The sequence below is a fragment of the Malania oleifera genome, chromosome 3 (genome assembly GCF_029873635.1).
Source record: "Malania oleifera isolate guangnan ecotype guangnan chromosome 3, ASM2987363v1, whole genome shotgun sequence".
Classification (NCBI taxonomy): domain Eukaryota; kingdom Viridiplantae; phylum Streptophyta; class Magnoliopsida; order Santalales; family Ximeniaceae; genus Malania; species Malania oleifera.
This window is the reverse complement of record NC_080419.1, coordinates 848845-869649: the sequence shown is the minus strand read 5'-3', so window position 1 is coordinate 869649 and position 20805 is coordinate 848845. Positions and strand designations below refer to the sequence as shown.

At 37.4% G+C, this 20805-nt stretch overlaps 2 protein-coding genes across 3 annotated transcripts; both read right to left on the bottom strand.

The window, feature by feature from the left end:
• Positions 1-1623: 1623 nt before the first annotated feature.
• LOC131151662 (late embryogenesis abundant protein D-29) lies at positions 1624-14406 on the bottom strand. The gene is made up of 3 exons (XM_058102978.1): positions 14352-14406; positions 12192-12375; positions 1624-3161 (listed from the first exon to the last, which is right to left on the bottom strand). Exon 3 carries the CDS (start codon positions 2547-2549, stop codon positions 2049-2051), a length of 501 nt encoding a protein of 166 aa, XP_057958961.1. The 5' UTR covers positions 2550-3161; positions 12192-12375; positions 14352-14406; the 3' UTR covers positions 1624-2048.
• Positions 14407-15329: 923 nt separating this feature from the next.
• LOC131151661 (uncharacterized) lies at positions 15330-20083 on the bottom strand. 2 transcript variants are annotated; one of them, XM_058102976.1, is made up of 3 exons: positions 19773-20083; positions 17791-18140; positions 15330-17486 (listed from the first exon to the last, which is right to left on the bottom strand). In XM_058102976.1, exons 2-3 carry the CDS (start codon positions 18135-18137, stop codon positions 15590-15592), a joined length of 2244 nt encoding a protein of 747 aa, XP_057958959.1. In that variant the 5' UTR covers positions 18138-18140; positions 19773-20083; the 3' UTR covers positions 15330-15589. The 2 variants fall into 2 exon arrangements, with proteins under 2 accessions (XP_057958959.1, XP_057958960.1); XM_058102977.1 differs by lacking the exon at positions 19773-20083 and having other exon boundaries at positions 17883-17995.
• Positions 20084-20805: the final 722 nt, after the last annotated feature.

Below are 20805 nucleotides of genomic sequence, written 5' to 3'. Positions count from 1 at the left end.
ATTTTAAATATTGATCTAGTGATTAGGATTGTACACATATCTTGCTTTAAAAAAATATTAATAATAATAATAATTACAAAACATATATATTTATATTCAGATTTATGCACCATCATATATCATATAAATAGGAATACCAAAAAATGCACACTTAATAAAATAACCCGCAATTAAAGATACTAAATTTAGGTGATAACTAAGAAAAATGGAAAATATTTTATTTATTTTTTTATGCAGTAAAAAAAAATGACAGAATATTATAATAACATCTAATGCAAACATATAATTGAAATTAACAATGCCCATAATTTTTATGCTAGACCAATTATCGTAAATCACAAATTTTTAATTTGTAATCCCCACATTTTAAGATATTTTAAATCCAACAACATTTAAATAAGTTTTGTAAATCAAGTTATTATAATGCTCTTAAAAGACTCCATGTAATTTGAAGATACATTTTTTATAAGCTAAATTTAGTGTACTTCAAAGTTAAGAGTTTGATGTCATCTAATCAAAGTTTTAAAAAGAAATTCTCTATTTATTTAAAATCAAATTGTTATTGAATTTTTCAAGAAGAAAATACAGACCGCTCCCTTCATAAAGAGATTCTAAAATACTGTAATTTCATACTTGAAAAATGAATAAAACAACTTCTCACCTACTTTATTTGTATTCCACAATCGTATTGATAACTTCATTTAATGTTCTGCAAACACCAACATTACTACAACAACAATTCTATTAGCTTTAGCATAAAACTCTAACCAAGTTCATTTATTTTTCATTTCGAAATCTAATCATGCTAGACTTGTTGTTTCCAGAATCAATAATCATAGAACAAAGGAACATAATTTCCAACATTTAACCTATACAAATAACTGAGAGTGAACACGTTTTATAAGCATATTTTCTCCAAATCAAGAAATTTAAATAACGAGAAGCCAAATTTTAAGACACCGAAGTTTGCACAAAGAAGCACATTGCACGCATTAAAAGGAAATTTGGTCAACGTGGATTTGAATATTAGAATATAGAAAGAATTATTTCGTCTCTTGGAACTTAAAATATATGATCATTAAACTGCAGTGATTACTCATATACAAATGAGAACTTTTCGGAGACATTATTAGAGAAAACACCAGCATGAAGGTCTACTCTTTCTGACATCCTATTAGATATCAAGTAAAGAACGCTCAGAAACGAACTACTAATATTCTCAAAGAATAAAAATTAATAAGCGCCAAGCATGATCTATTTAAAAATGAAAAAACACTCATCCGAAGGTTGTGGCTCAACTGAAAATCATTCCCCTCGATAAATAGTTGGGGGGAAATATTCCGACCGACTATTTAATGGTGAGCGATAAGTGATATATATTTTGATTCAAACATTCTAATGTGAGAATAAAAATTTATTTCCCGGCTAGTGAAATATGAATTTCACTCTTGCCATTGGAGCGTGAATTCTTTAACGACAACCTCAACTCGTAAGACTAGCACCCCATTAAATTAGATATTCGAATCTGTCCTCATGCCATGCCACACAGGCTTTGATTAGAGTAGATCAAAGCAAAAGTGATTCCTTTTAGCCTTGGAGATCTGTAGCCGGTGACGCACAGCATTTAGAACACTGTTTCCTTTCAAAGGCTTAATTCAATTACAACGTCCGTTCCATATGTAACGCAGCATGCACCAACCATACACTATATAATAATAGAACACACACATGACACATGCATAAATAAAGACCATCCCTATTCCCTAATGCCGTCTACATCAAAAGAACAAACATAGCAAACAAGCATGACGATATCACAAGAGGATGCGCGACAGAATTAATATGGATTAAAGCTCGTCGTCATCCTTGCGAGCACCACCTGCCACTGTGTCCTTTGATCTCTGCTTTGCCGCCTCATAGGCGGAAGCCACAGTTTCCTCAACTTCGGTTTTGCCTGCGTCAAAACCCTCCTTGGCTTTGTTCTTCCCCTGCTGTATCAGCTCTTCTGCCTCCCTTTCCTTTCTTTTGGCTTCCTCCACCGCACCCTTTTACATTTCCGCCGCTGCCTCCTTCGCTTCCTCTGCCTTGTGGCTTGCCTTCTCCTTGGCCTCCTCTGCTTTCTCCATTGCTCTCTCCTTTCCCTCTTCTGCCTTCTCCGTTGCAGCCCTCTTCACCTCACTCGCCTTTTCCCTCGCTACTGTCGTTGCCTTTTCACCGCGTCCTACATCAGGAGCAGCAGCTTGCTCGTGTTTGAATCCCAGGCCTTGAGAAAGTTTCTCCTTAGCCCACCCGGTCCAGGACTCTGACGAAGGCATGGCATCCTTATCCAAGGAATTGGATGATGTTTCCGGCGCTGCCTCTTTATCACGATCATGTCCACCAGCTTGTTGCTGATCATCAGCTCCTTTAGCTACTTCATTATCTTCAACGATGCTGGAGCTGCTGCAACCGACGGTAAGCAGCAGTAGCAGTAACAGCACTGCCACCACCACAAAAGACCTGCTGCCAGCAGATGACCCAGAAGTAATACTAGCGACGGTAATAGCCATGAATCAAATTAAAATTGATTATGTGCTTGTAATATATAGTAGGCGATCTGTAATTTACAGCAAATATAAGGTAGCAACGACCAACGGAAAAAGGATCGTATGGATCAATGAAGCTGAAGCACCGACCAGGACCAAGAAACTTAAGCCAGCAACCGAATAAAAAAACAACATGCATATATAGATATAGTTATTGTCGGACAAACGGAAGATGGCCGATGGGTAAGGCTTGGCGGACGCGTGTGATGCGACGTGGCAGTCCAAGATATAGGGTGGGAGGATGTGAAGGCGACAGATAAGTGCCACTGGTCGATTCATAACATTCCTTAATCTGCCGTGGCACCGTCTCTTCTTCAACCCATGTCAACCCCAACATTGCCAGCACTACACGTGTGCTGTCTAATCTAACACCACAACCGACGAGCCATATCCCATTTCCAACACCTTGCCCAAACGTATTTTGAATACTCCAGGCTCCTTGCTTTAATGTATGTACCCATTTACATTCTGGGCCATCACCAACTATAAAGTAACTTATAATTTTTAAAACTTTCAAATATTAAATTTCATTTCACCATTATTAATTTGAATCCATGCATCCCCACGCCTCTTTTCCTGTGAAAAAAACCAATTCAATATTTATTACACAATAATGAAATAAAATCAAATAAAATTAAACTTCATAGTTTTACTTCTTTATTGTAGAAAATTTTTATTTTATTTTGCTCCAAAATCATTTCCTTCTAGCATACCAAATCAATTTTAAAAAATTAATTGAAAGGAAAAATATGAAAAAGAAAGGTGAAAGAGCAGGACCATCTTAATTTTTTGTATGCTAAATGACATAATAATAATAATAATAATAATAATAATAATAATGAAGTGCATATTTATCATCATTTTTATTGCGAGGTGCTCTTCAATATATAATTATGTTTACTAAGATGGACAATGTGATGCAAACGGCAGTTGAAGTCGATGCCAAGCGAGTACAGAGAGACGTAAATGAGATAGCGAGGGGGATGCCCATAATTCAAATTCACCATTTTACATGACATTGTTTATACTAAATAAATAAAAATCTTCAATTTATTAAAAAAAAAAAAAACTAAATATACATGTAATTATGAATAAACCCCACATCTACATAAGCCTAACTACAAATTAAACTAAATACACTAAATAAATACTAATTACCAAAACATGTTCAGAGTAGGGACTCAACAATTTCTTCACCCTATTCTTTGAAATTGGTTTCGGAATGATCCAAAACAATTACTTGCTTTCCATCCTATATTAATTTCCAAAAAAGGAACTCCAACACTAAGAGGTCAGAGCAAGTACTAAGGTAGTGTTTGTGAACATGAATTTTGGATCTTGGATTGAGATTTGGATGAATTTGGATAAATTTTAATATAATATTATATATCATCTTATTCAAATCCAAGGTCTCTCCAAACATGAGTAAGAAATCCGTCACTATGAAAGCAGTCACCTTGCTTCATAAGGCTGGTTCAATTTTGGTTAGAGGAAGGGCTTGAGAGAGCATTTTGTCCATGGAGAAGGTATCTGAATTACCAAAAGCACCATGCTAGACTCACCCATAAGCAGCCATGAATTTCACAAAAGAAATGGAGCAAACTTTGAGAAGAAAGATAATACATTCAGCAACCAGGTCCCTAATGATGAAACCAATCTCAAAGGTAAGCAAGCAAGATCATGAACTTTCAAGTTGGTACTGTTCACTGAAGCAATCTCAATCTTATATGGATCAGGATATGACTCTGCCTTTATCTTCAACTTCCTCACAACCTCTTCAAAAATTACATTTGTACAGTTGTCAATTACTAGGATCAATAACTAAAGTACAAAGTTGCTTGTGACAAATTTTGGAAGTCCAAACATGTTTGGTTCATCTCCATTCATAATTTCCTTCAACCTTGTCGGAAGTGATAATAGATCAAAGAGGTAAACAATCCCTTACATTGTCATCTTCATCCAAGTCACCTGGGACTTCTATTATCACAGCTTCAATCACCTAAATGGCATCATCATCATCTTCTTTATCTACAATTATCATTGGGGCACCCCACTGCTCAAAACCCTAACATCTGAAGCACTTGATTGCTGGTTGGACCTCAAAAGTTGTTTAGAGTTCTCTACAGTCTCCAAAAGGGAAGTCGTTTGGGACATTGTGCAGACCTCCCACAACTTAAATTGTTAGCCCATTTGAAACATTAGTAATAGTCTCCACTCTCCAAAACATTCTACTGCTTTGTAACATACAGAGTCACAGATAACAACTCCACTTTTGCAGGCAACTAAACACAAGTCACATACCGCTTATATAATACAAGTGAATATCACCAAAGACCCTTACCCTATGTTTGGAGAGACCTTAGATTTGGAATTGCATTGGATTTGGTTAAGATGATGTATAAAACTGTATTGAAATTTATTCAAATCTACCCAAATCCAAATTCAAGGTCTGAAAACCATGCTTCCAAACACTACCTTAATACAACTTGCCAATAATCTCAATCTTTTCATGCAATTTTCTTGAATGGAACTTCCAACCTTGAAATTAACCTTAATTCAAAAGTATCACCAATAAATTAAACATAAAGTCTGATTCTTAATGCTGGCCTCGCAGTGCCAGGGGACCCTCCAACATATGCATCAAACACGATCAATCAATTTTAAAGAGCTTCAAAATATCAGGAAGAAAATCAAATTATCATGGCCGGAATTCATTTCTCACATGTTCTAAAAGTAGCAGAAGAGTGGGGGAATTTTCCCACACACATCAACGGCACCACTGGCAAGGTTCCTTCGACAATGGGATGGTGGATCAAGAGGAGGTGGTTCCAGGTGGTGGTGGTAATGTGAAAAGTCCAAGAAATTGGAGATTCAAAAGGCCAAGGGGTGGAGATTCATCGGCACATGAGGCCGCAAGCCTTGCTGGACGGCAATGAAATATGGGGGAGGAGCTGATCATAACTGTTTGTTCCAATGGCTTGTGGCATTGCTAAATGATTCTTGGAAAGCGGTGCTCAAAACTGAGGGGCAGCAGCTGTAATTTTTGTTATTTTCTGGCAATGAACAGTGCAAATATAGACTCAAGAAGAGATAGGGAAGGAGAAAAAAGATGAAAGAAAGATTTAGAAGACAAGTTGGTTCAAAGGTTCTGCAGAAATTTGATTCCTACAGAGGGAAAGGGGGCAGGACTTCACAGAAAATAGAGGAAGAAGCAGAAGAAGAAGAATGATTGAGAGGGGGAAAAGGGGGATTAAAAATGGAAGGATGGAAGCTGTGATTAAGCACTGATACCAAATGATGCAGAACAGCACTTGGAGTTGTTGTCAGGGGAGAAATAGGGAGAGAACTAGAAGAGAGAAGGGAGGAAGAAAGCAGTGCTTGTGGGGAGGATGGAAGAATACACATAAATTCCAAATGCAAATTCATCAAGAACTCAAATTTTCATTGCCTTCACATCTAACTTATAAGAAAGCTTAAAATATAAGAAAATTACAAATGAACCCCTAAAATACAAGAAATGGCAAATAAACCCCACATCTGCATGAGCCTAACTGTAAATTAAATTAAACACATATAATAACTACTAATTAGCTAAACACATCTGGGTTTACAGCCCAACAATCCCTTGATCCTATTCGTTGAAATCAGTCTCCAAGGTCAAAATGATCCATCCAATTACCTGTTTCCCATCCTGCATCACACAACAGAACCTAATCTTGGATATAAATAAGTAAGAAAAATCTATCCCTTCATATAAACCTGTTTCACAATCAGAAACTACATTTTTTTTTTTCCCTATTATCGTCCTAATATTTGTGATCATCCATCATACATTATTTAACTTCTATCTACTTAATACCTGTTAAATAATTGGGTAAAATGGAAGACCTAACATCAATGATAGGTCTCTCCCTCTATTTATACTATATGTCAAGTACGAATGACCATCAATGTTCTAAATGGCAAAGGCATAAAGCAAGGTGCTCTAACCATTAAGAAGCGAAGCATAAGCCTTAAGGCATTGGGATGTAAGCCTTTTAAAATTTTTTTTTTAGACAAAAATATGTAAATAAAATTTACATATTTCAAAAATAAAGAAAAATTTTACGAAAAACACAAATATAATGTTAAAAAAAATCAAATATAATTTGCAAACTACTTGTTGGCCATTCATTACGTAAATCATGACAAGAGATAGCTATAATATCACAAAGTTCAAATTATTTTTCAATATCTAAGATAAAACTCAATTGTTTAGAAAAGGTTGAGGTCAAGTGTTTTAGAAATCAACTCATTACAACATTCCTTTTCTATAAACATGGAGTTAATATTTTCTAGCCAAATCATACTTAAGAATCACACACCCAACATGCGTAAGCCTCAAGTAAAAAGGAACAAAAGGGGTGCCTATTGTACAAATGCGTAATCCTCAGTGTGTAATGTGTTAGCCTTTTGGGATTTGGAATTTTATATTGAGCCTCAAGGCGTTTTAGACATGTTTTGCCTTGAGGTGAGCCTCAAGGCGAGCTTCGATTAAGCCTTTTAAAACAATGATGACCATAATACCCTTACTAATTCAACACTTAATAACATAACTTACACATAGTCATAATAATGCTAAATGACTAAATAACCACTAACACTCCCCCTCAAGGTGGAGCATATATATCATATGCTACTAGCTTGTTACAAATGAATTTCACACAAGTACCTCCTAAGGCCTTAGTGAACAAATCAATAAGTTGAAACTCCTACTTCACATAAGTGGTTGTAATGAGCTTCTATATAAGTTCCTTTTGAATAAAGTGACAATCAACTTCAATTTGCTTTGTCTGCTCATGAAAGACCAGGTTGGAGGCAATATGAATAGCAGCTCAATTATCACACATTAATTCCATAGGTTGAGAATGTGAAAAATCTAGTTCTTTCAACATGTTCTTCAACCAAACAAATTCACATGTCATAGCCTTATACTCCGACTCAGCATGACCTAACCACCACAGCTTATTTCTTACTTTTCCAAGATACAATATTACCACCAACAAAAACATGGTATCCGATTGTGGATCTTCGGTCGGAAGGTGACCCGACCCAATTTGCATCTGTATATCCCTAAATATGAATGTGGTCCCAATCATTGTATAAAAGACCACTCCTAGGTGCACCTTGGAGATATCTCAAAATGCAAATTACTACATCCCAATGACTTGTTCTTGAGGAATCGAAAAACTAACTCACAACACTTGTTGCAAAGGATATATCTGGTCATGTGAGTATAAGATAATTCAAATTTCCAACAATTCTCTGGTACAATCCTGAGTTAGGCAACAAATCACCCATATCTAGCAGTAACTTACTATTGGGATCCATGGGTGTATCAACATGTTTGGATTCCAACAGCTTCGTCTCATCTAAAAAATCAAGAACATACTTCCTCTAAGACAAGACAGTTCCTGTACAAGATCTCGATACTTCTGTACTCAAGAAGTACTTCAATGGTCCCAAATCCTTTGTCTGAAACTTAGTCTGCAAGAAATGCTTTAGGTTGGATACCTTGATCATCATCACCAATAATCACAATATCATCCACATACACTAGAAGTAGAATCCTTCTAGATGGAGTAAGGCGATAAAATACAAAATGAACTACTGCACACCATTGAAGGTCAAACTCAAGTACTAGAATACTAAAGCGACCAAACCATGTCCTTGAAGACTGTTTTAATCCATATAGTGATTTCTTGAGCCAACACACTAAGCCTGACTCCCCCTGAGTAACAAACCCAAGTGGTTGCTCCATATAGACCTTCTCTTGAAGATCACCATGTAGTAAAGTATTGTTCACGTCTAACTAGTGTAGAGGCCAATGATAAGTGATGGCTAAGGAGATGAACAAACATACTACGATGAGTTTAGCTACGGGGGAGAATGTGTCTAAATAGTCCAGGCCATACAACTGAGTATATTCCTTAGTAACAAGGTGGGCCTTCAATTGAGCCAAGGAACCATCTAGATTAACCTTCGCAATGTACACCCAACAACCAACCATAGAATTATCAAGAGGAAGACTTACTAAGTGCTAAGTATCATTACCCTATAGAGCACACATCTTTTCTATCATTGCATACCTCCACCCAGAATGGGATAGGGCTTCAGAAATAGATTTTGGTCGAGCAAAAGAAGACAAAGTACTAACAAAACAGTAATATGAGAATGACAAGAAATCATAATAAACAAAATTAGAGATTGGATGTTGGGTACAACTACGTTTACCTTCTTGAACAGCAATGCGCAGATCAACATCTTGGGAAATAGGATGATCTGATAAGGGAACTAAAGGTGTAGAAGTGGAAGCTAAAAGGAGGCTCTCCTCCCTTGAGTCACCATGTGTATACCTGCAAATTGGGATGATCCAAGCAGTGAGAAGGACTCAAATTGGATGAAGATGTTGGAAGATTGGGCAGTAATATTAGGTTAGGATCTAAAAGACATGTAGAGGAAGAGGCTCATTAAGGTCAACAAAACTCAAGGAATCAGAGTACTATGGTATAGACTCAAAAAAGGTGACATCAGCAAAGACAAAGAATCTATGTAAAGTAGGGCTATAAAATCAATATCCTTTTTGAGTATAGAAAAATGCATTTGATAGCGCGAGGATCCAACTTATCTTTTTCTAGAGTTAACTAATGGACAAAAGACACAACCAAATATACGAGGAGGAAGGGAGAACATAGGAGCCTTATAGAAGATAACTAAATATGGAATTTTATCACCAAGGACAGAGGATGGCATTTTATTAATAAGAGAGCAAGCAGTGAACACGACATCACTCCAAAAAACTTTGGGGACATTCATTTGATACAATAGGGTACGAGCGACTTCAAGAATATGTTTGTTTTCCATTCTGCAAAACCATTTTTTTGTGGAGTGTGAGAACAAGAAAACTGATGAATCACACCAAAATTAGTCATATAGGTACTAAATTGGGTATTGAAGTACTCCTTAGCATTATCACTACGAAGCATCTTGATAGGCATACCAAACTGAGTCTTTATTTGAAAACAAAAAACATAAAAGATATTAAACAACTCAGAACGATATTTCATTAAATACAACCAAGTCATCCTAGAGTAGTCATCGAAAAATGTAACAAAGTACTAAAACCCCAATTTCGACATGACATGACTCAAACCCAAAACATCAAAATGGACGAGGATGAAAGGACTATCTGCCCATTTGTTGACTCAGGAAGCAAAGAGAAGATGATGATGTTTTGCCAACTAACAAGACTAGCACTCAAGACTAGACACTGAACTCAAGGTAGGAACTAGCTGTTTTAATTTGTCTAAGGCCAGATGGCCAAAGCGACAATGAATTTGAAGCGGTGTAGCAGCGGCTCTGCAAGCAATGGGAGAAGAGAGTAACTCAAAAGTAGTAGAGTCCACAAGCCTCGGGTCCAATACCAACACTGTCTTCCTCGTCTTCAGATCCTAAATAATCACGGAATCAGGGAAGGTTATAGAGCAATTTAGTGCCTTTGAAAGCTTACTGACATAAGATTGAAAATGGATTTAGGAATGTATTAAATTGAAGAAAGAGAGATGGGGAGACTAGGATTTACTGTTCCTCTCCCTTTAACTATAGTTGTGCATCCATTAGCAAGGGTAACTTTAGGTACATTTTTAGGATATTGGACGGCAAAAAAAGAAGTTGGTTACACCTATCACATGGTCTAGCAGCAGAGTCAATAATTCAAGGACTAGTGGGAAAGATATCAAGACATACAAACTATAGGATTGCCCTTCTGAGCAAAAGATGCAATGTGATGAGATGCTTGCTGGGATGTTTGATATTGTAGGAACCTTGAATACTCTTCCTCCGAGATAATTATAGTACGCTATTCACCTGAACAAATGAACAAATGCATGACGATGGAAACACAAAAACACTTTTGGGATTTGAAGATGCCATCCCAACACACACACAACCTCGATATAGTAGCAAATCAGAAATACACAGCGAACAAAATGCTCTTGGGATTTCAAAAGTGAACTTCTGGACCAACCGGAACAACCACAAGTGCATTTTTAGACCAACTAAACCAAACACAAACGAGTCAACCGTTGATTCAACCATAAACAATGTATAAATGCTGCCACTGCTCCAAGAGACTTAAACAGCTGGAAATAGCACTGCCACAACCCTACAAAATCAACGTATAAATGCTGCCCCTGCCCCAAGAGACTTAAACACATCCCCAATAAACCAACATGCAGCTATAATAGTACCAAACAGCCTCTATACAGTAGAACACCTGAAATACACAGCGAACAACATGCTCCTGGAATTCATGGACACCATCCCAACACACAATTTTTGACAACCGGGGCAAACCACAAGCACACAATGAACAGGGAAGATAAAAAAAAATGAATCAAGAACACAGCGATATCACTGTTTCAGGCCTCAATGAACTCTATAATTATTGACCAACAGCTTCTGGAACTAGCATGCAATCATTCCCAGAATGCTGCACATGAACAACTTAAAAGGTGATACCTTTGGACAAAAAAGATGACAAACAACTTGGTATCATGGTGTGAGGTAGGATTCAAGACATTTGGATGGAAATCGGAGCAAAATGATCGCTCAAAAATGCCTCATGCACTGACGTGTGGGATCGGCCTTGCCGGCTTTCCGCCGGCACGTGGGAGCGCATCGAGGATTTCAGGATCCTATGGCTATGAAACTTTGAGGGCTGGCAGATCAGCAAGTTCTGTGGCTTGCTATGTGATTAGTTTTGCAAAATATGAGGTTTTTTTTAGGTGTTGAAGAGGGACAGCAGCATTCAGGATTTTTCCACCGACTGCAGTTTTTTACCGGCAACTGCTGAAGCTGCTCCTGAACTTTAGTGATGCTGATGACCCTTCTACTGTAGCAGGTTGCGTGGGTATTATGATGTTTAGGGTTTGATTTAGCGGCGGTCATGCAATTAGGGTTTATGTCGGATCTTCCTCTGATACCATATTAAATAATTGAGTAAAATGGACAACCTAACATCAATGATAGGTCTCTCCCTCTATTTATAATATATGTCAAGTACAATACCAATTACCATAATATCCTTACACTCTAATGCATAATAATAGTGCTAAATGACTAAATAACCACTAACAATACCAACAGCCTATCATTTAGAACCTACTACAAAACTTCCATCATACCCTATCAAAGCCATATCTGAATCAATAAAAATCATATGCAAACCCCTCTTATTTTCCCCTAAATGTTTCCCGTAATCTTCTTAGATATATAAATCCTTGGTGGTTGATCTCCCTACCTTAACATAATATGAACTTAGGTCCTATTACAAATTAAGGTCAAAAGGTTAAAGCAACTGCACAAGCCATGAAACACTACAAATCGCATATAAGCATCATCCAGCAATCACTGGGACAATATCATGACAAAGGATACTGCCAAAAGAAAAGAAAGCAAGACAAAAAATACAATAGCATAAACCAGGCAGATTCTATATAATCCTTTGTGATGCAATCACGCATTCAAAAAACAATCTACAAGTTCAAAACAAGAGAGAAATGTAACCTGGTCAGTAGTTTCCATTGCATCGGGTTTCTCAGGCCATTGAATGTATTTGAAGATCAGAGATAAAAACCAATTAAGGGGTTGAATATGCATAAGAAGGCATGAATCATCAGACGCTTCCAAGTCTCCTTTATTGATAGACTTGTTAGAAGCATAGCACTGGATCCAATGTTTGATACCCATTCTGTTACAATCAAGAAACACCATTATTCAGTTCAAACAGCACCCCTAACTCTAACTTCAACAATAACCAGGAAGAGATACATGTGAGCAAAATGAGACGTGGAAATATATTTTTTTGCAACCACATCCCTCAATATATAAGATGAATATTAGGACCATGACGGTGCTTAAAGAATCATAGATACTGTAGCCTAATGTGCACGCTTGAAATGAGAATCATAATCTCTTGGTCATAAATATGTGTATCATTCATTTCGGCATATGGAAACCCATTCGGTCTTTGACAGGCATGTTATGATGCATTACCTGCTCAAATGACATTGTTCTTACTTAATTTTGAAGCACATAAGAAAGTAACTCCACAATCTAGATGCATGTTTCTTGCTCAAATGACCAATGTTCTGAATGCAAGAAGAAAAATACTTAATATTACCATAAACCACTCCTCACACAGGAAACCCATACCACGAAACAGATCCCAACTAAATGATATAACCTGCTAGTATTTACTTTTCTAAAGCATTCACTTTAGTCGTAATTCAACAGGATATTAAGAATAACAGTACACCCTAACTAATAGTGATGTTAAATTATGCGGCCCCGATATCCAATCCTCACAAGATAGCCTATTCAAAAGGAGTGTTTCCACCCCGAGTAACAAGTGAGCACCAATAACTATAACAATGTGTTACATAAGATATATACATGTGGTCAAGTTGTGATATCATACTGAAGAGTATGCCTTATTCCCAGCTGAGGCACCCCAAGGATCGTAAGAGTCTTAACCAGGCTAAAAACATAGTCATGATTCACCCCTGCTACAGACTACTCGGGCACCCCAAGGACCGTAAGTGTCAACAAGTGAGCACCAATAACTATAACAATGTGTTACATAAGATATATACATGTGGTCAAGTTGTGATATCATACTGAAGAGTATGCCTTATTCCCAGCTGAGGCACCCCAAGGATCGTAAGAGTCTTAACCAGGCTAAAAACTTAGTCATGATTCACCCCTGCTACAGACTACTCGGGCACCCCAAGGACCGTAAGTGTCTCAACCAGGCTAAACTTAGTCATGATTCACCCCTGCTTCAGACTACTCACCTTTTTTTTTTACTAGGCCCAATATCACAGTGTCCTCAAGTAGATCATGGACTCTCTGTATCTTAAGAGAGTAGAAAATGCAACATCAGGAAGACGAAATACACAAACACATAATTATTAACTGGTAATTTGCAATCACATTCTCTCTACCACTAGGACACACCAATACTGACATGGACACAGATATGACACAATACCAAAACAGCAATATAGTTTGAAAAACTGAGGATACAACATGGCAAGGATATATTAATCAATTAAAATAATAAGTATATTTAGGCATGTTTTTCCATTTAGATGACAAATATTGACGTAATTTTAGTTTAAAATGACATATAAGCATTATTCATGTACAATTATCAATTGTACATTTAACAAACTACAGCTATACAATCATCAACTACATATTCATACTAGAAAATATTGGTCCAAAAAAATAGGTTCAAGGGCACAACAGAAACTGAGAAGGCAGGTAAAAAAATTCAACAGCCATTTAAAACCATACATCACACAATAGATAGGCACCAAAAAATTATTATTAATGCCTGTAACCAATATTACTTCCTGGAAATAAATTACCACAAACAAAAGTGTCAACAAAAATGGCAGAAAAGAAACAAGCATAATCATGAAGCTCATCAAATTAAACATACCTGACTTCTCGGTAGCCAGACGTTGAAAGTGAAACCATAAGGAATCAAAATAGACCATCAAAAAGACACTTGGATGTCTTCAAAAAGACCCACAACAATCAGAAACCAAAATTGACTCATCATCTCTTAATTGTTTTGATGTTTTCAAGGGTCTATACATACTAAAGCAAATTAACACAATGGAAATAGAACTTCATAGGGATAAAGCGCAAAACTACCTGAGACATGAGAGAGAGTCCACATTTTGACAATCCCACTGCTCACTCTTGTTATCATATTCTTATCATCCATACTATATACGAAAATGATCAAAGATTAAAACCCATCTCATCTAAATGCTGCTCCGAACTAGAGTTTTAACTATTTTTTTCAACAATAAAATGAAAGTTGTTAAATGAAATGACTGATAGTATCTGGTCGACTCGATTCTTTTTGCAAGCATGAAGGAGACGGCTGGCACATTTAATCCAACAATGAGATTGTCAAAACGCAGACCACATATATGCAAGCATGCTATTTCTCATGCATTCAAAGTTCTTTCTATTCAAATAAATATCATTAGTTTACACAAAATATCAATGTCAAGAATCCATGTTTGGAGAAATTTTCAGAGATTCAGAAGTTAACTCCTTGTTTCAAGAATTGAAGCGAAGTATAATTAGTGAAAACAGCGGGATTAGTCAGCTGAGACATTTCTCGTGTACATTTTTACCTTTAGTGTGAAAGAATTTGTTTAAATCATTTTAGATAAAATTAGGGGATGTTTCCAAAAATAAATACAGAGAAAATATAAAGTAGAAAGGAGGGCATTAACAAAGAGCATGTTCTCAATTGTCAACCCAAACCCAACCCACCTCAGCCCAACAAAACCCGACTTTAAGAAAATGAGCATGGGTTAAGCTTCGGTTGGAAACCTTTGACTAGGGTTGGATTGAGTTGGGCAGACTTTAGTTTGAACTTCCAATAGGTGTTGCCGTGTTGGATTAAGCATGTTGGCTTTTATCCAATCCATCAAAGTTGCAGCACTACCTCTAACAATGATGGTAATGCGTATTAAACATGCACCAATTGGAGGCGTACATGCAGGATTCAAATGTCCAAGGACAATTCATGTATAGATACACTTGGATACTCGCATTCTCTTTCCATCATGCGCGTGAGAGAGAGACAGAATGAAACTTTCAGAGGCCATGGTAGAATATAATTACAAGACCAGACGGAGCTAGTTGTGTATTATCATGCAGTTACTCCTCAATTACAAGGATTTCTTTACATATAAATTATAGAGCCTAAAATATCTTCAGGTTCCAATGCAGAAGCCTAAACTGTTAACCAAAATTCTAGAAGTTATGCTGGGTGGAAAAAAAATTTCTAGAAGTTACATAGCTGGAGATCAGTAGAGAAAAGCTCAAAGGCGACAGAATGGATGCCTACTTTAAATGCCCTAACATGCATACTAAGAACCTTTGCATGTCTTTTTATTGTGGCCAAGGCCCTTACACTTGCTACATTGGAGTTGTCGTTTGATGATATCTATTGATTCAGCCTGCTTCGTTTTTGGGCGGCCAGGAGGGCGTTTAGTAGGTGGAGGGGTTACAGTAACTCCCAAATGAATTGACTCACTCTGCACTGGTCTGTCTACATTTGGAACAGGGTGAATTGACTCTGCATATATTAACCGGTAACTCTCAACTGTAAAGTATCTGGAGCAATAATCATATGGGCTCCGACCAATGCATTCAAAAACAGCAATAGCATGGCAACAAGGCAAGCCAGTGAGCTGCCATCCTCTGCAGCTGCAGTCCCAGTGATCAATATCAACAACATCAACAGTTTCACCACGAACTTCAAACGTGTTGCCATGAGAGAGTAACACTTGAAGCGATTGTGCTGTTGAAGTTTCCTTTTGTAGCTTCTCCTCTTTCGATGGTGTTAGCCTTGTTACCCATTGACTGGAATCCACCCTGCGTGTATAGATCAACTCCATCATCTTACCTCGCAATACATCAACCATCTGTGTAATTGGCAACTCATTTGCCTCTGATACCCAGCTGTAGAACATTTGTCCAAAGTTTGATGTCATATGGTTATACCGCGCCCCTCGAAAGAAAGCATTGGCCCAGTGATCTGGCTCACTTTGTATGACCCAATTGAAAGCTTCAAGGGAAATACTTTTTATGCTCTCAGTGCACTGCTGGAAGGCCTCAAGTCCATGTGCCTGAGCAGCAGCATAGAAATCTTGAACCATGAGACGTCTTGCTTCATGAGAAAACTGCCCCTTCAAGTCTTTATTGAGCTTCTCAGCCAGAAACCGTAGACAAAAACCATGGAATCCATTGCCAAATATCTCAGCTAATGACTCTTTTAAACCATTCTGAAAATCCGCAACAAATGTAATTGGCCGAGAGGCTGAAACTGCAGATTTCAATTCCATTAGGAACCAGTGCCAGTTCTCATCAGATTCAGCATCAACTACAGCAAAGGCTACTGGGAAGACCCCATCATCTCCATCTGCAGCTGTTGCAGCCAACAAAACCCCTTGATATTTTGAGTTTAAAGGAGTGCTATTGAGGAAAAGGAGAGGACGGCAACCTTGTTGAAAACCAGATATCGAGGCATGGAATGAGACAAATAAACGATGGAAGCTAGAGTCATCCTTTGTGGCAAAGGTAGCAAAGCTACCTGGATTAGTCTCTCTTATCTTCTCACACAAATATGGTAACTGACTATAAGCCTCTTTATAAGAACCCTGGAGTTGCTCCCTTGCAATCTCTTTTGCACGCCATGCCTGAGAGTAATTTAATTGAATTCCATACTCTCGCTTAATGTCATTGGCAATATCCTTTGGCTTGTAGTTTGGGGAAAGTTTCAACTTCTCCTTTATAATACTTCCTACCCAGCCCCTTGTTGCCCTATACCCAGCCTTCACAACAGCTCCTTCACATGTATGTGTTGTGTTCATCTTTTTTATACAAATCAACTGGGTGGTAGATAACCTTGATGCATATATCCTCCATGGACAACCTTGGGTCTTACATTTGACAGTTACACGATGACTGTCATTCTTCTTATATCTGTAAGCAAACCCATGCGCGATTGAGTATTTGTGCAAAGCTTCTCGGAATTCAGTAAAACTGTTGAATCTTTGGTCCACACCAGTGATGGTGTTTTCCCACTGTTCTGCAGCTTTGTGATGTCTGCCCTCAATGGAACCAGTCGGAATACTGGCAAGAGGGGTTTCATCATTTATGTCCATGTCAATTGGATCATCATTGGCATGGGTATTGTCAGCCACAGCATCAACAAGGGCAACAGGGGGAACCACTGCTTCAGAGGCTGTTGTCCTGCTTGACCTGCACAATGAAGCATAATAAGAATTAAGCAAAGTACACTTAACACACCCTCCAGTACGAAGTTTGACTGTTTCACTGCAGTCCAGAATCACACTGTATGAAAAGATATTGTTTAACACGAAAATCAAGGAAATTCTGATCTAGCAATATGAAAGGCACAACCCTTCATGCCAGGTTCTTACTCGCCAAATTTATGCATTGCGTACCAGACCAAAAGTGTATACAAGACTAATGAACTCACACGCGTGCATAGAAACAAGGGGTGACAGAGATGGAGAAATGTGCTGGACCCAGCAATAATTACCTACTAGCAGGCATATTTGATACATTACGAGCAACAACTTCCTCAGTCATGATGAAAATGTTGACAGTGACCGAATCACCAAGGAAATTTACCATGCGCTTTAGGTCTTTATCTTTAGAAATTGTGATGAGGGTCTTCTCATTTCCTGGGAGAAAGTATTTGATGGACATGGTATTGGCATTGCAATTGAACATTTCTGCAACCTCTTGCTTGAAATCACTTAACTGAGTTTGCTGATCAATGTCTATTGCATAGGCCTCTCCCCCATTATAGGACAAGGATCCATCTTTATTAGTCTCAAACTCACCACCGGACTGACAGATAGCAATGATTTTTTTTGCGGCCATGACCTAGCCAAAAGAAAAATACAAATTTAATTTAACAACTCTAAACACAGCAAGGAATAAAATGCAGTGCAGTAAAGTAAAATGCATACTAGGAGGAAACAAAATTAAAAATAAGAAACATATAAGGAAAAAGCATTGAATAAAAGAAACATGAAAACTGATTGTTAAAAAATTCGACTAGCATTGTTACCAATGGTTGGAAAATGGGAGGACTGGGTGAGTATCTATTGAAAAAGGTGGGATCTTTTGTGTTAGCCCGATTGAGAAAATTGCAATTTTGTTGTGGTACACAAGGAATCAATGTAATAACATTATTTTCAGGAGTGCTGATCCAACTCTATCTAATTCTTAATAATTCATCTAGAATGCTGGCCTATTTTATTAATGATTCAGACAGCTTTGATTTTGTTAATGATTCAGGTAGTAACGCGAAATCCAGATAGATTTGTTATATATGATGGAATTCTCCTCGTAATCTTTTCTGTTTAAATCAATTACAGAGGTCTGTTTGATCACAAGCTGATTCAGCTACTTGCAGTTTTATATGCAGTGCATGTCTACATATTGGTTGTGGGTCGAACACCATTGGGAAGGCTTCTATTCCTGTTACAGAGTGCAGAGCTTTGCAACAAGCTTTTCTTGTAGCCAAGGAACAAGGCCTAGTCCGTTCATGTTGAAGGAGATACATTATTAGTTATCAATCAAGTGTTTGAGTGCCTTGGGAACTGCAAAATCAAGGACGTTGGTTAGGGGTATTAGAAGACTTTTTTGGTAATGTTGAGTCAATTAAAAAAGTTCACGTGTTTTTAGAGAAGCAAATTGAGTTGCATTTGTGGTTAGGGATATATTGGGCCCATTTGGCTAAGAATCCAAAAACCAGTTTCTATATTACTGTTTTGGAAAATGAAAATAAGTTATTGTATCATGTATTTTGATACTCAAAAAACGCCCTTGGTTATCTGTTTTCAAAATTGTTCCCGAAAGTAAAAACAATGAGACTCTGTTTGGTTTAAGGTTGATCCAAGTGACAATTTGTTATTAATAATAATAATTATTATTATTATTAGAAACATGTGGGGGGTTATACTCTACACCTTCTGTTTTCATTGGAAACTGTGTGTACTAAAGCACAGTAGGTTCTGGAATTCAGTACCCGCTTCCCCCGGGATGATAAAATTGTTCCATGAAGATGTTCCATGGGTTGTACGCCTAGCTGTGTTCGTATTGTTTAATGTTATTCAGTTGTTTTCTTACCAAAAGGGAAAAGAAAACAAAGAGCCCGACTCACATTCATGTAATAATCAAAGAGACTAGACCTCTAGACAAAGAGCGACATAAAACAGGCATCTAGGCAAAAAGCAAACGAAACCGACGTTAAAGTCGGCATCTCACAACATCAAATTAAAAACAGAATCCTAAAAAAGCAAACCGCAAATCCCAAATCGACCAACAAAAAAGTTTTAAAACAGGATTATAAGTTGAAGGACTCAATAACGTTTCTTTTTTTTTTTAAGGCACAAATCGTGACAGAAGAGAAATAAGTTCACAAGATTCAGAACCCTAAAAAATCCAGAAGGGGGGAATTCAAGATCCATGACATTCGGTAACAATGGCTATCAAGTGACTCAAAATCACCTTTTGGAGCAAGATCGGGGACGAAGTTGCTGCCCCTCCGACGAAGATTTGTTCTCCCCGGTCCAGACCTCAATTTCCAGTTTGTAGCTTCTGAGGGGGCGATACAGTGGGAGCGCGGGACGCGCCAGAGCACGCCGTGGAGCGAACTCAACTTCACTATACTTCGGGCTTTTCCGAGCCGCTGATCTTCTGTTCAAAATGCTAATGTTGTGGGTGATTTCGGAAAACAAAAACTACGGTGGGTCATGGGTGAGCTCTGTCCCCGCGGGAACTCCTCGCTGCGGGGTCCTCTCCCCCCGTCTGGTCAGACCCTCTCTTTCCGTATCCTTTGAATCTTCAGTAATTAGTTAAATTTTTTTCCTCATTAGTCATCTCGCTTTCCCCCCTTACCGTTTATTTAAATTTTAATAAAGATTACTTTTTAAAGTCTCTCATTTATACCATTTGATTTTACTACGAGCCTATGCAAGAATTGGTCTGCCATGTGATTACTACGTGATTGAAGGTACATTTAAGGTAGTCAAGTTGGTCACATATCAACCATGTATTTTAAACATATTATTTTCCCGAAAATATATCAATGTTTCACATTTCAGTATTTTTCAAAAAATACTCATTAATATTTATCACTTTTCGTTACCTTTTATATTTCAAATATTAAATCATCACAATTCAATATAAATCATATGCCACACAATTTTATTTGATATTCATATCATAATAATTTCAGGCAAATAACATATTCTCATTTTCACATATTAACTAATCAGTAATTCTTAAAATATCTGTAATAATTTATTTCTCTTACCTGAATTCTTGAACTACGCCTGCAGAGTTTTCGAAATCATACCCATGGCGCTCACTCGAACCCTAAATTCAATAACCCTAGTTCAATCCCAAAATGCTCAATATTTTAACATTTACAAATCTATAATAATTAAATAAAATTAATTTTTAAATAACTTCCTTATCCCAATTTTGGGGCCATGCCTACGTTAACCCCACGAAAAATTTGCTCCGTTAAACTTGTAGA

Excerpts from the sequence above, each read along its gene's own strand:
- LOC131151662 (XM_058102978.1), bottom strand. The coding sequence starts at position 2,549 with ATGGCTATTACCGTCGCTAGTATTACTTCTGGGTCATCTGCTGGCAGC.
- LOC131151661 (XM_058102976.1), bottom strand. The coding sequence starts at position 18,137 with ATGGCCGCAAAAAAAATCATTGCTATCTGTCAGTCCGGTGGTGAGTTT. Across the intron at positions 17,487-17,790 it reads TCAAATATGCCTGCTAGTAG|GTCAAGCAGGACAACAGCCT; the intron begins GTAATTATTGCT and ends TTCATTGTGCAG.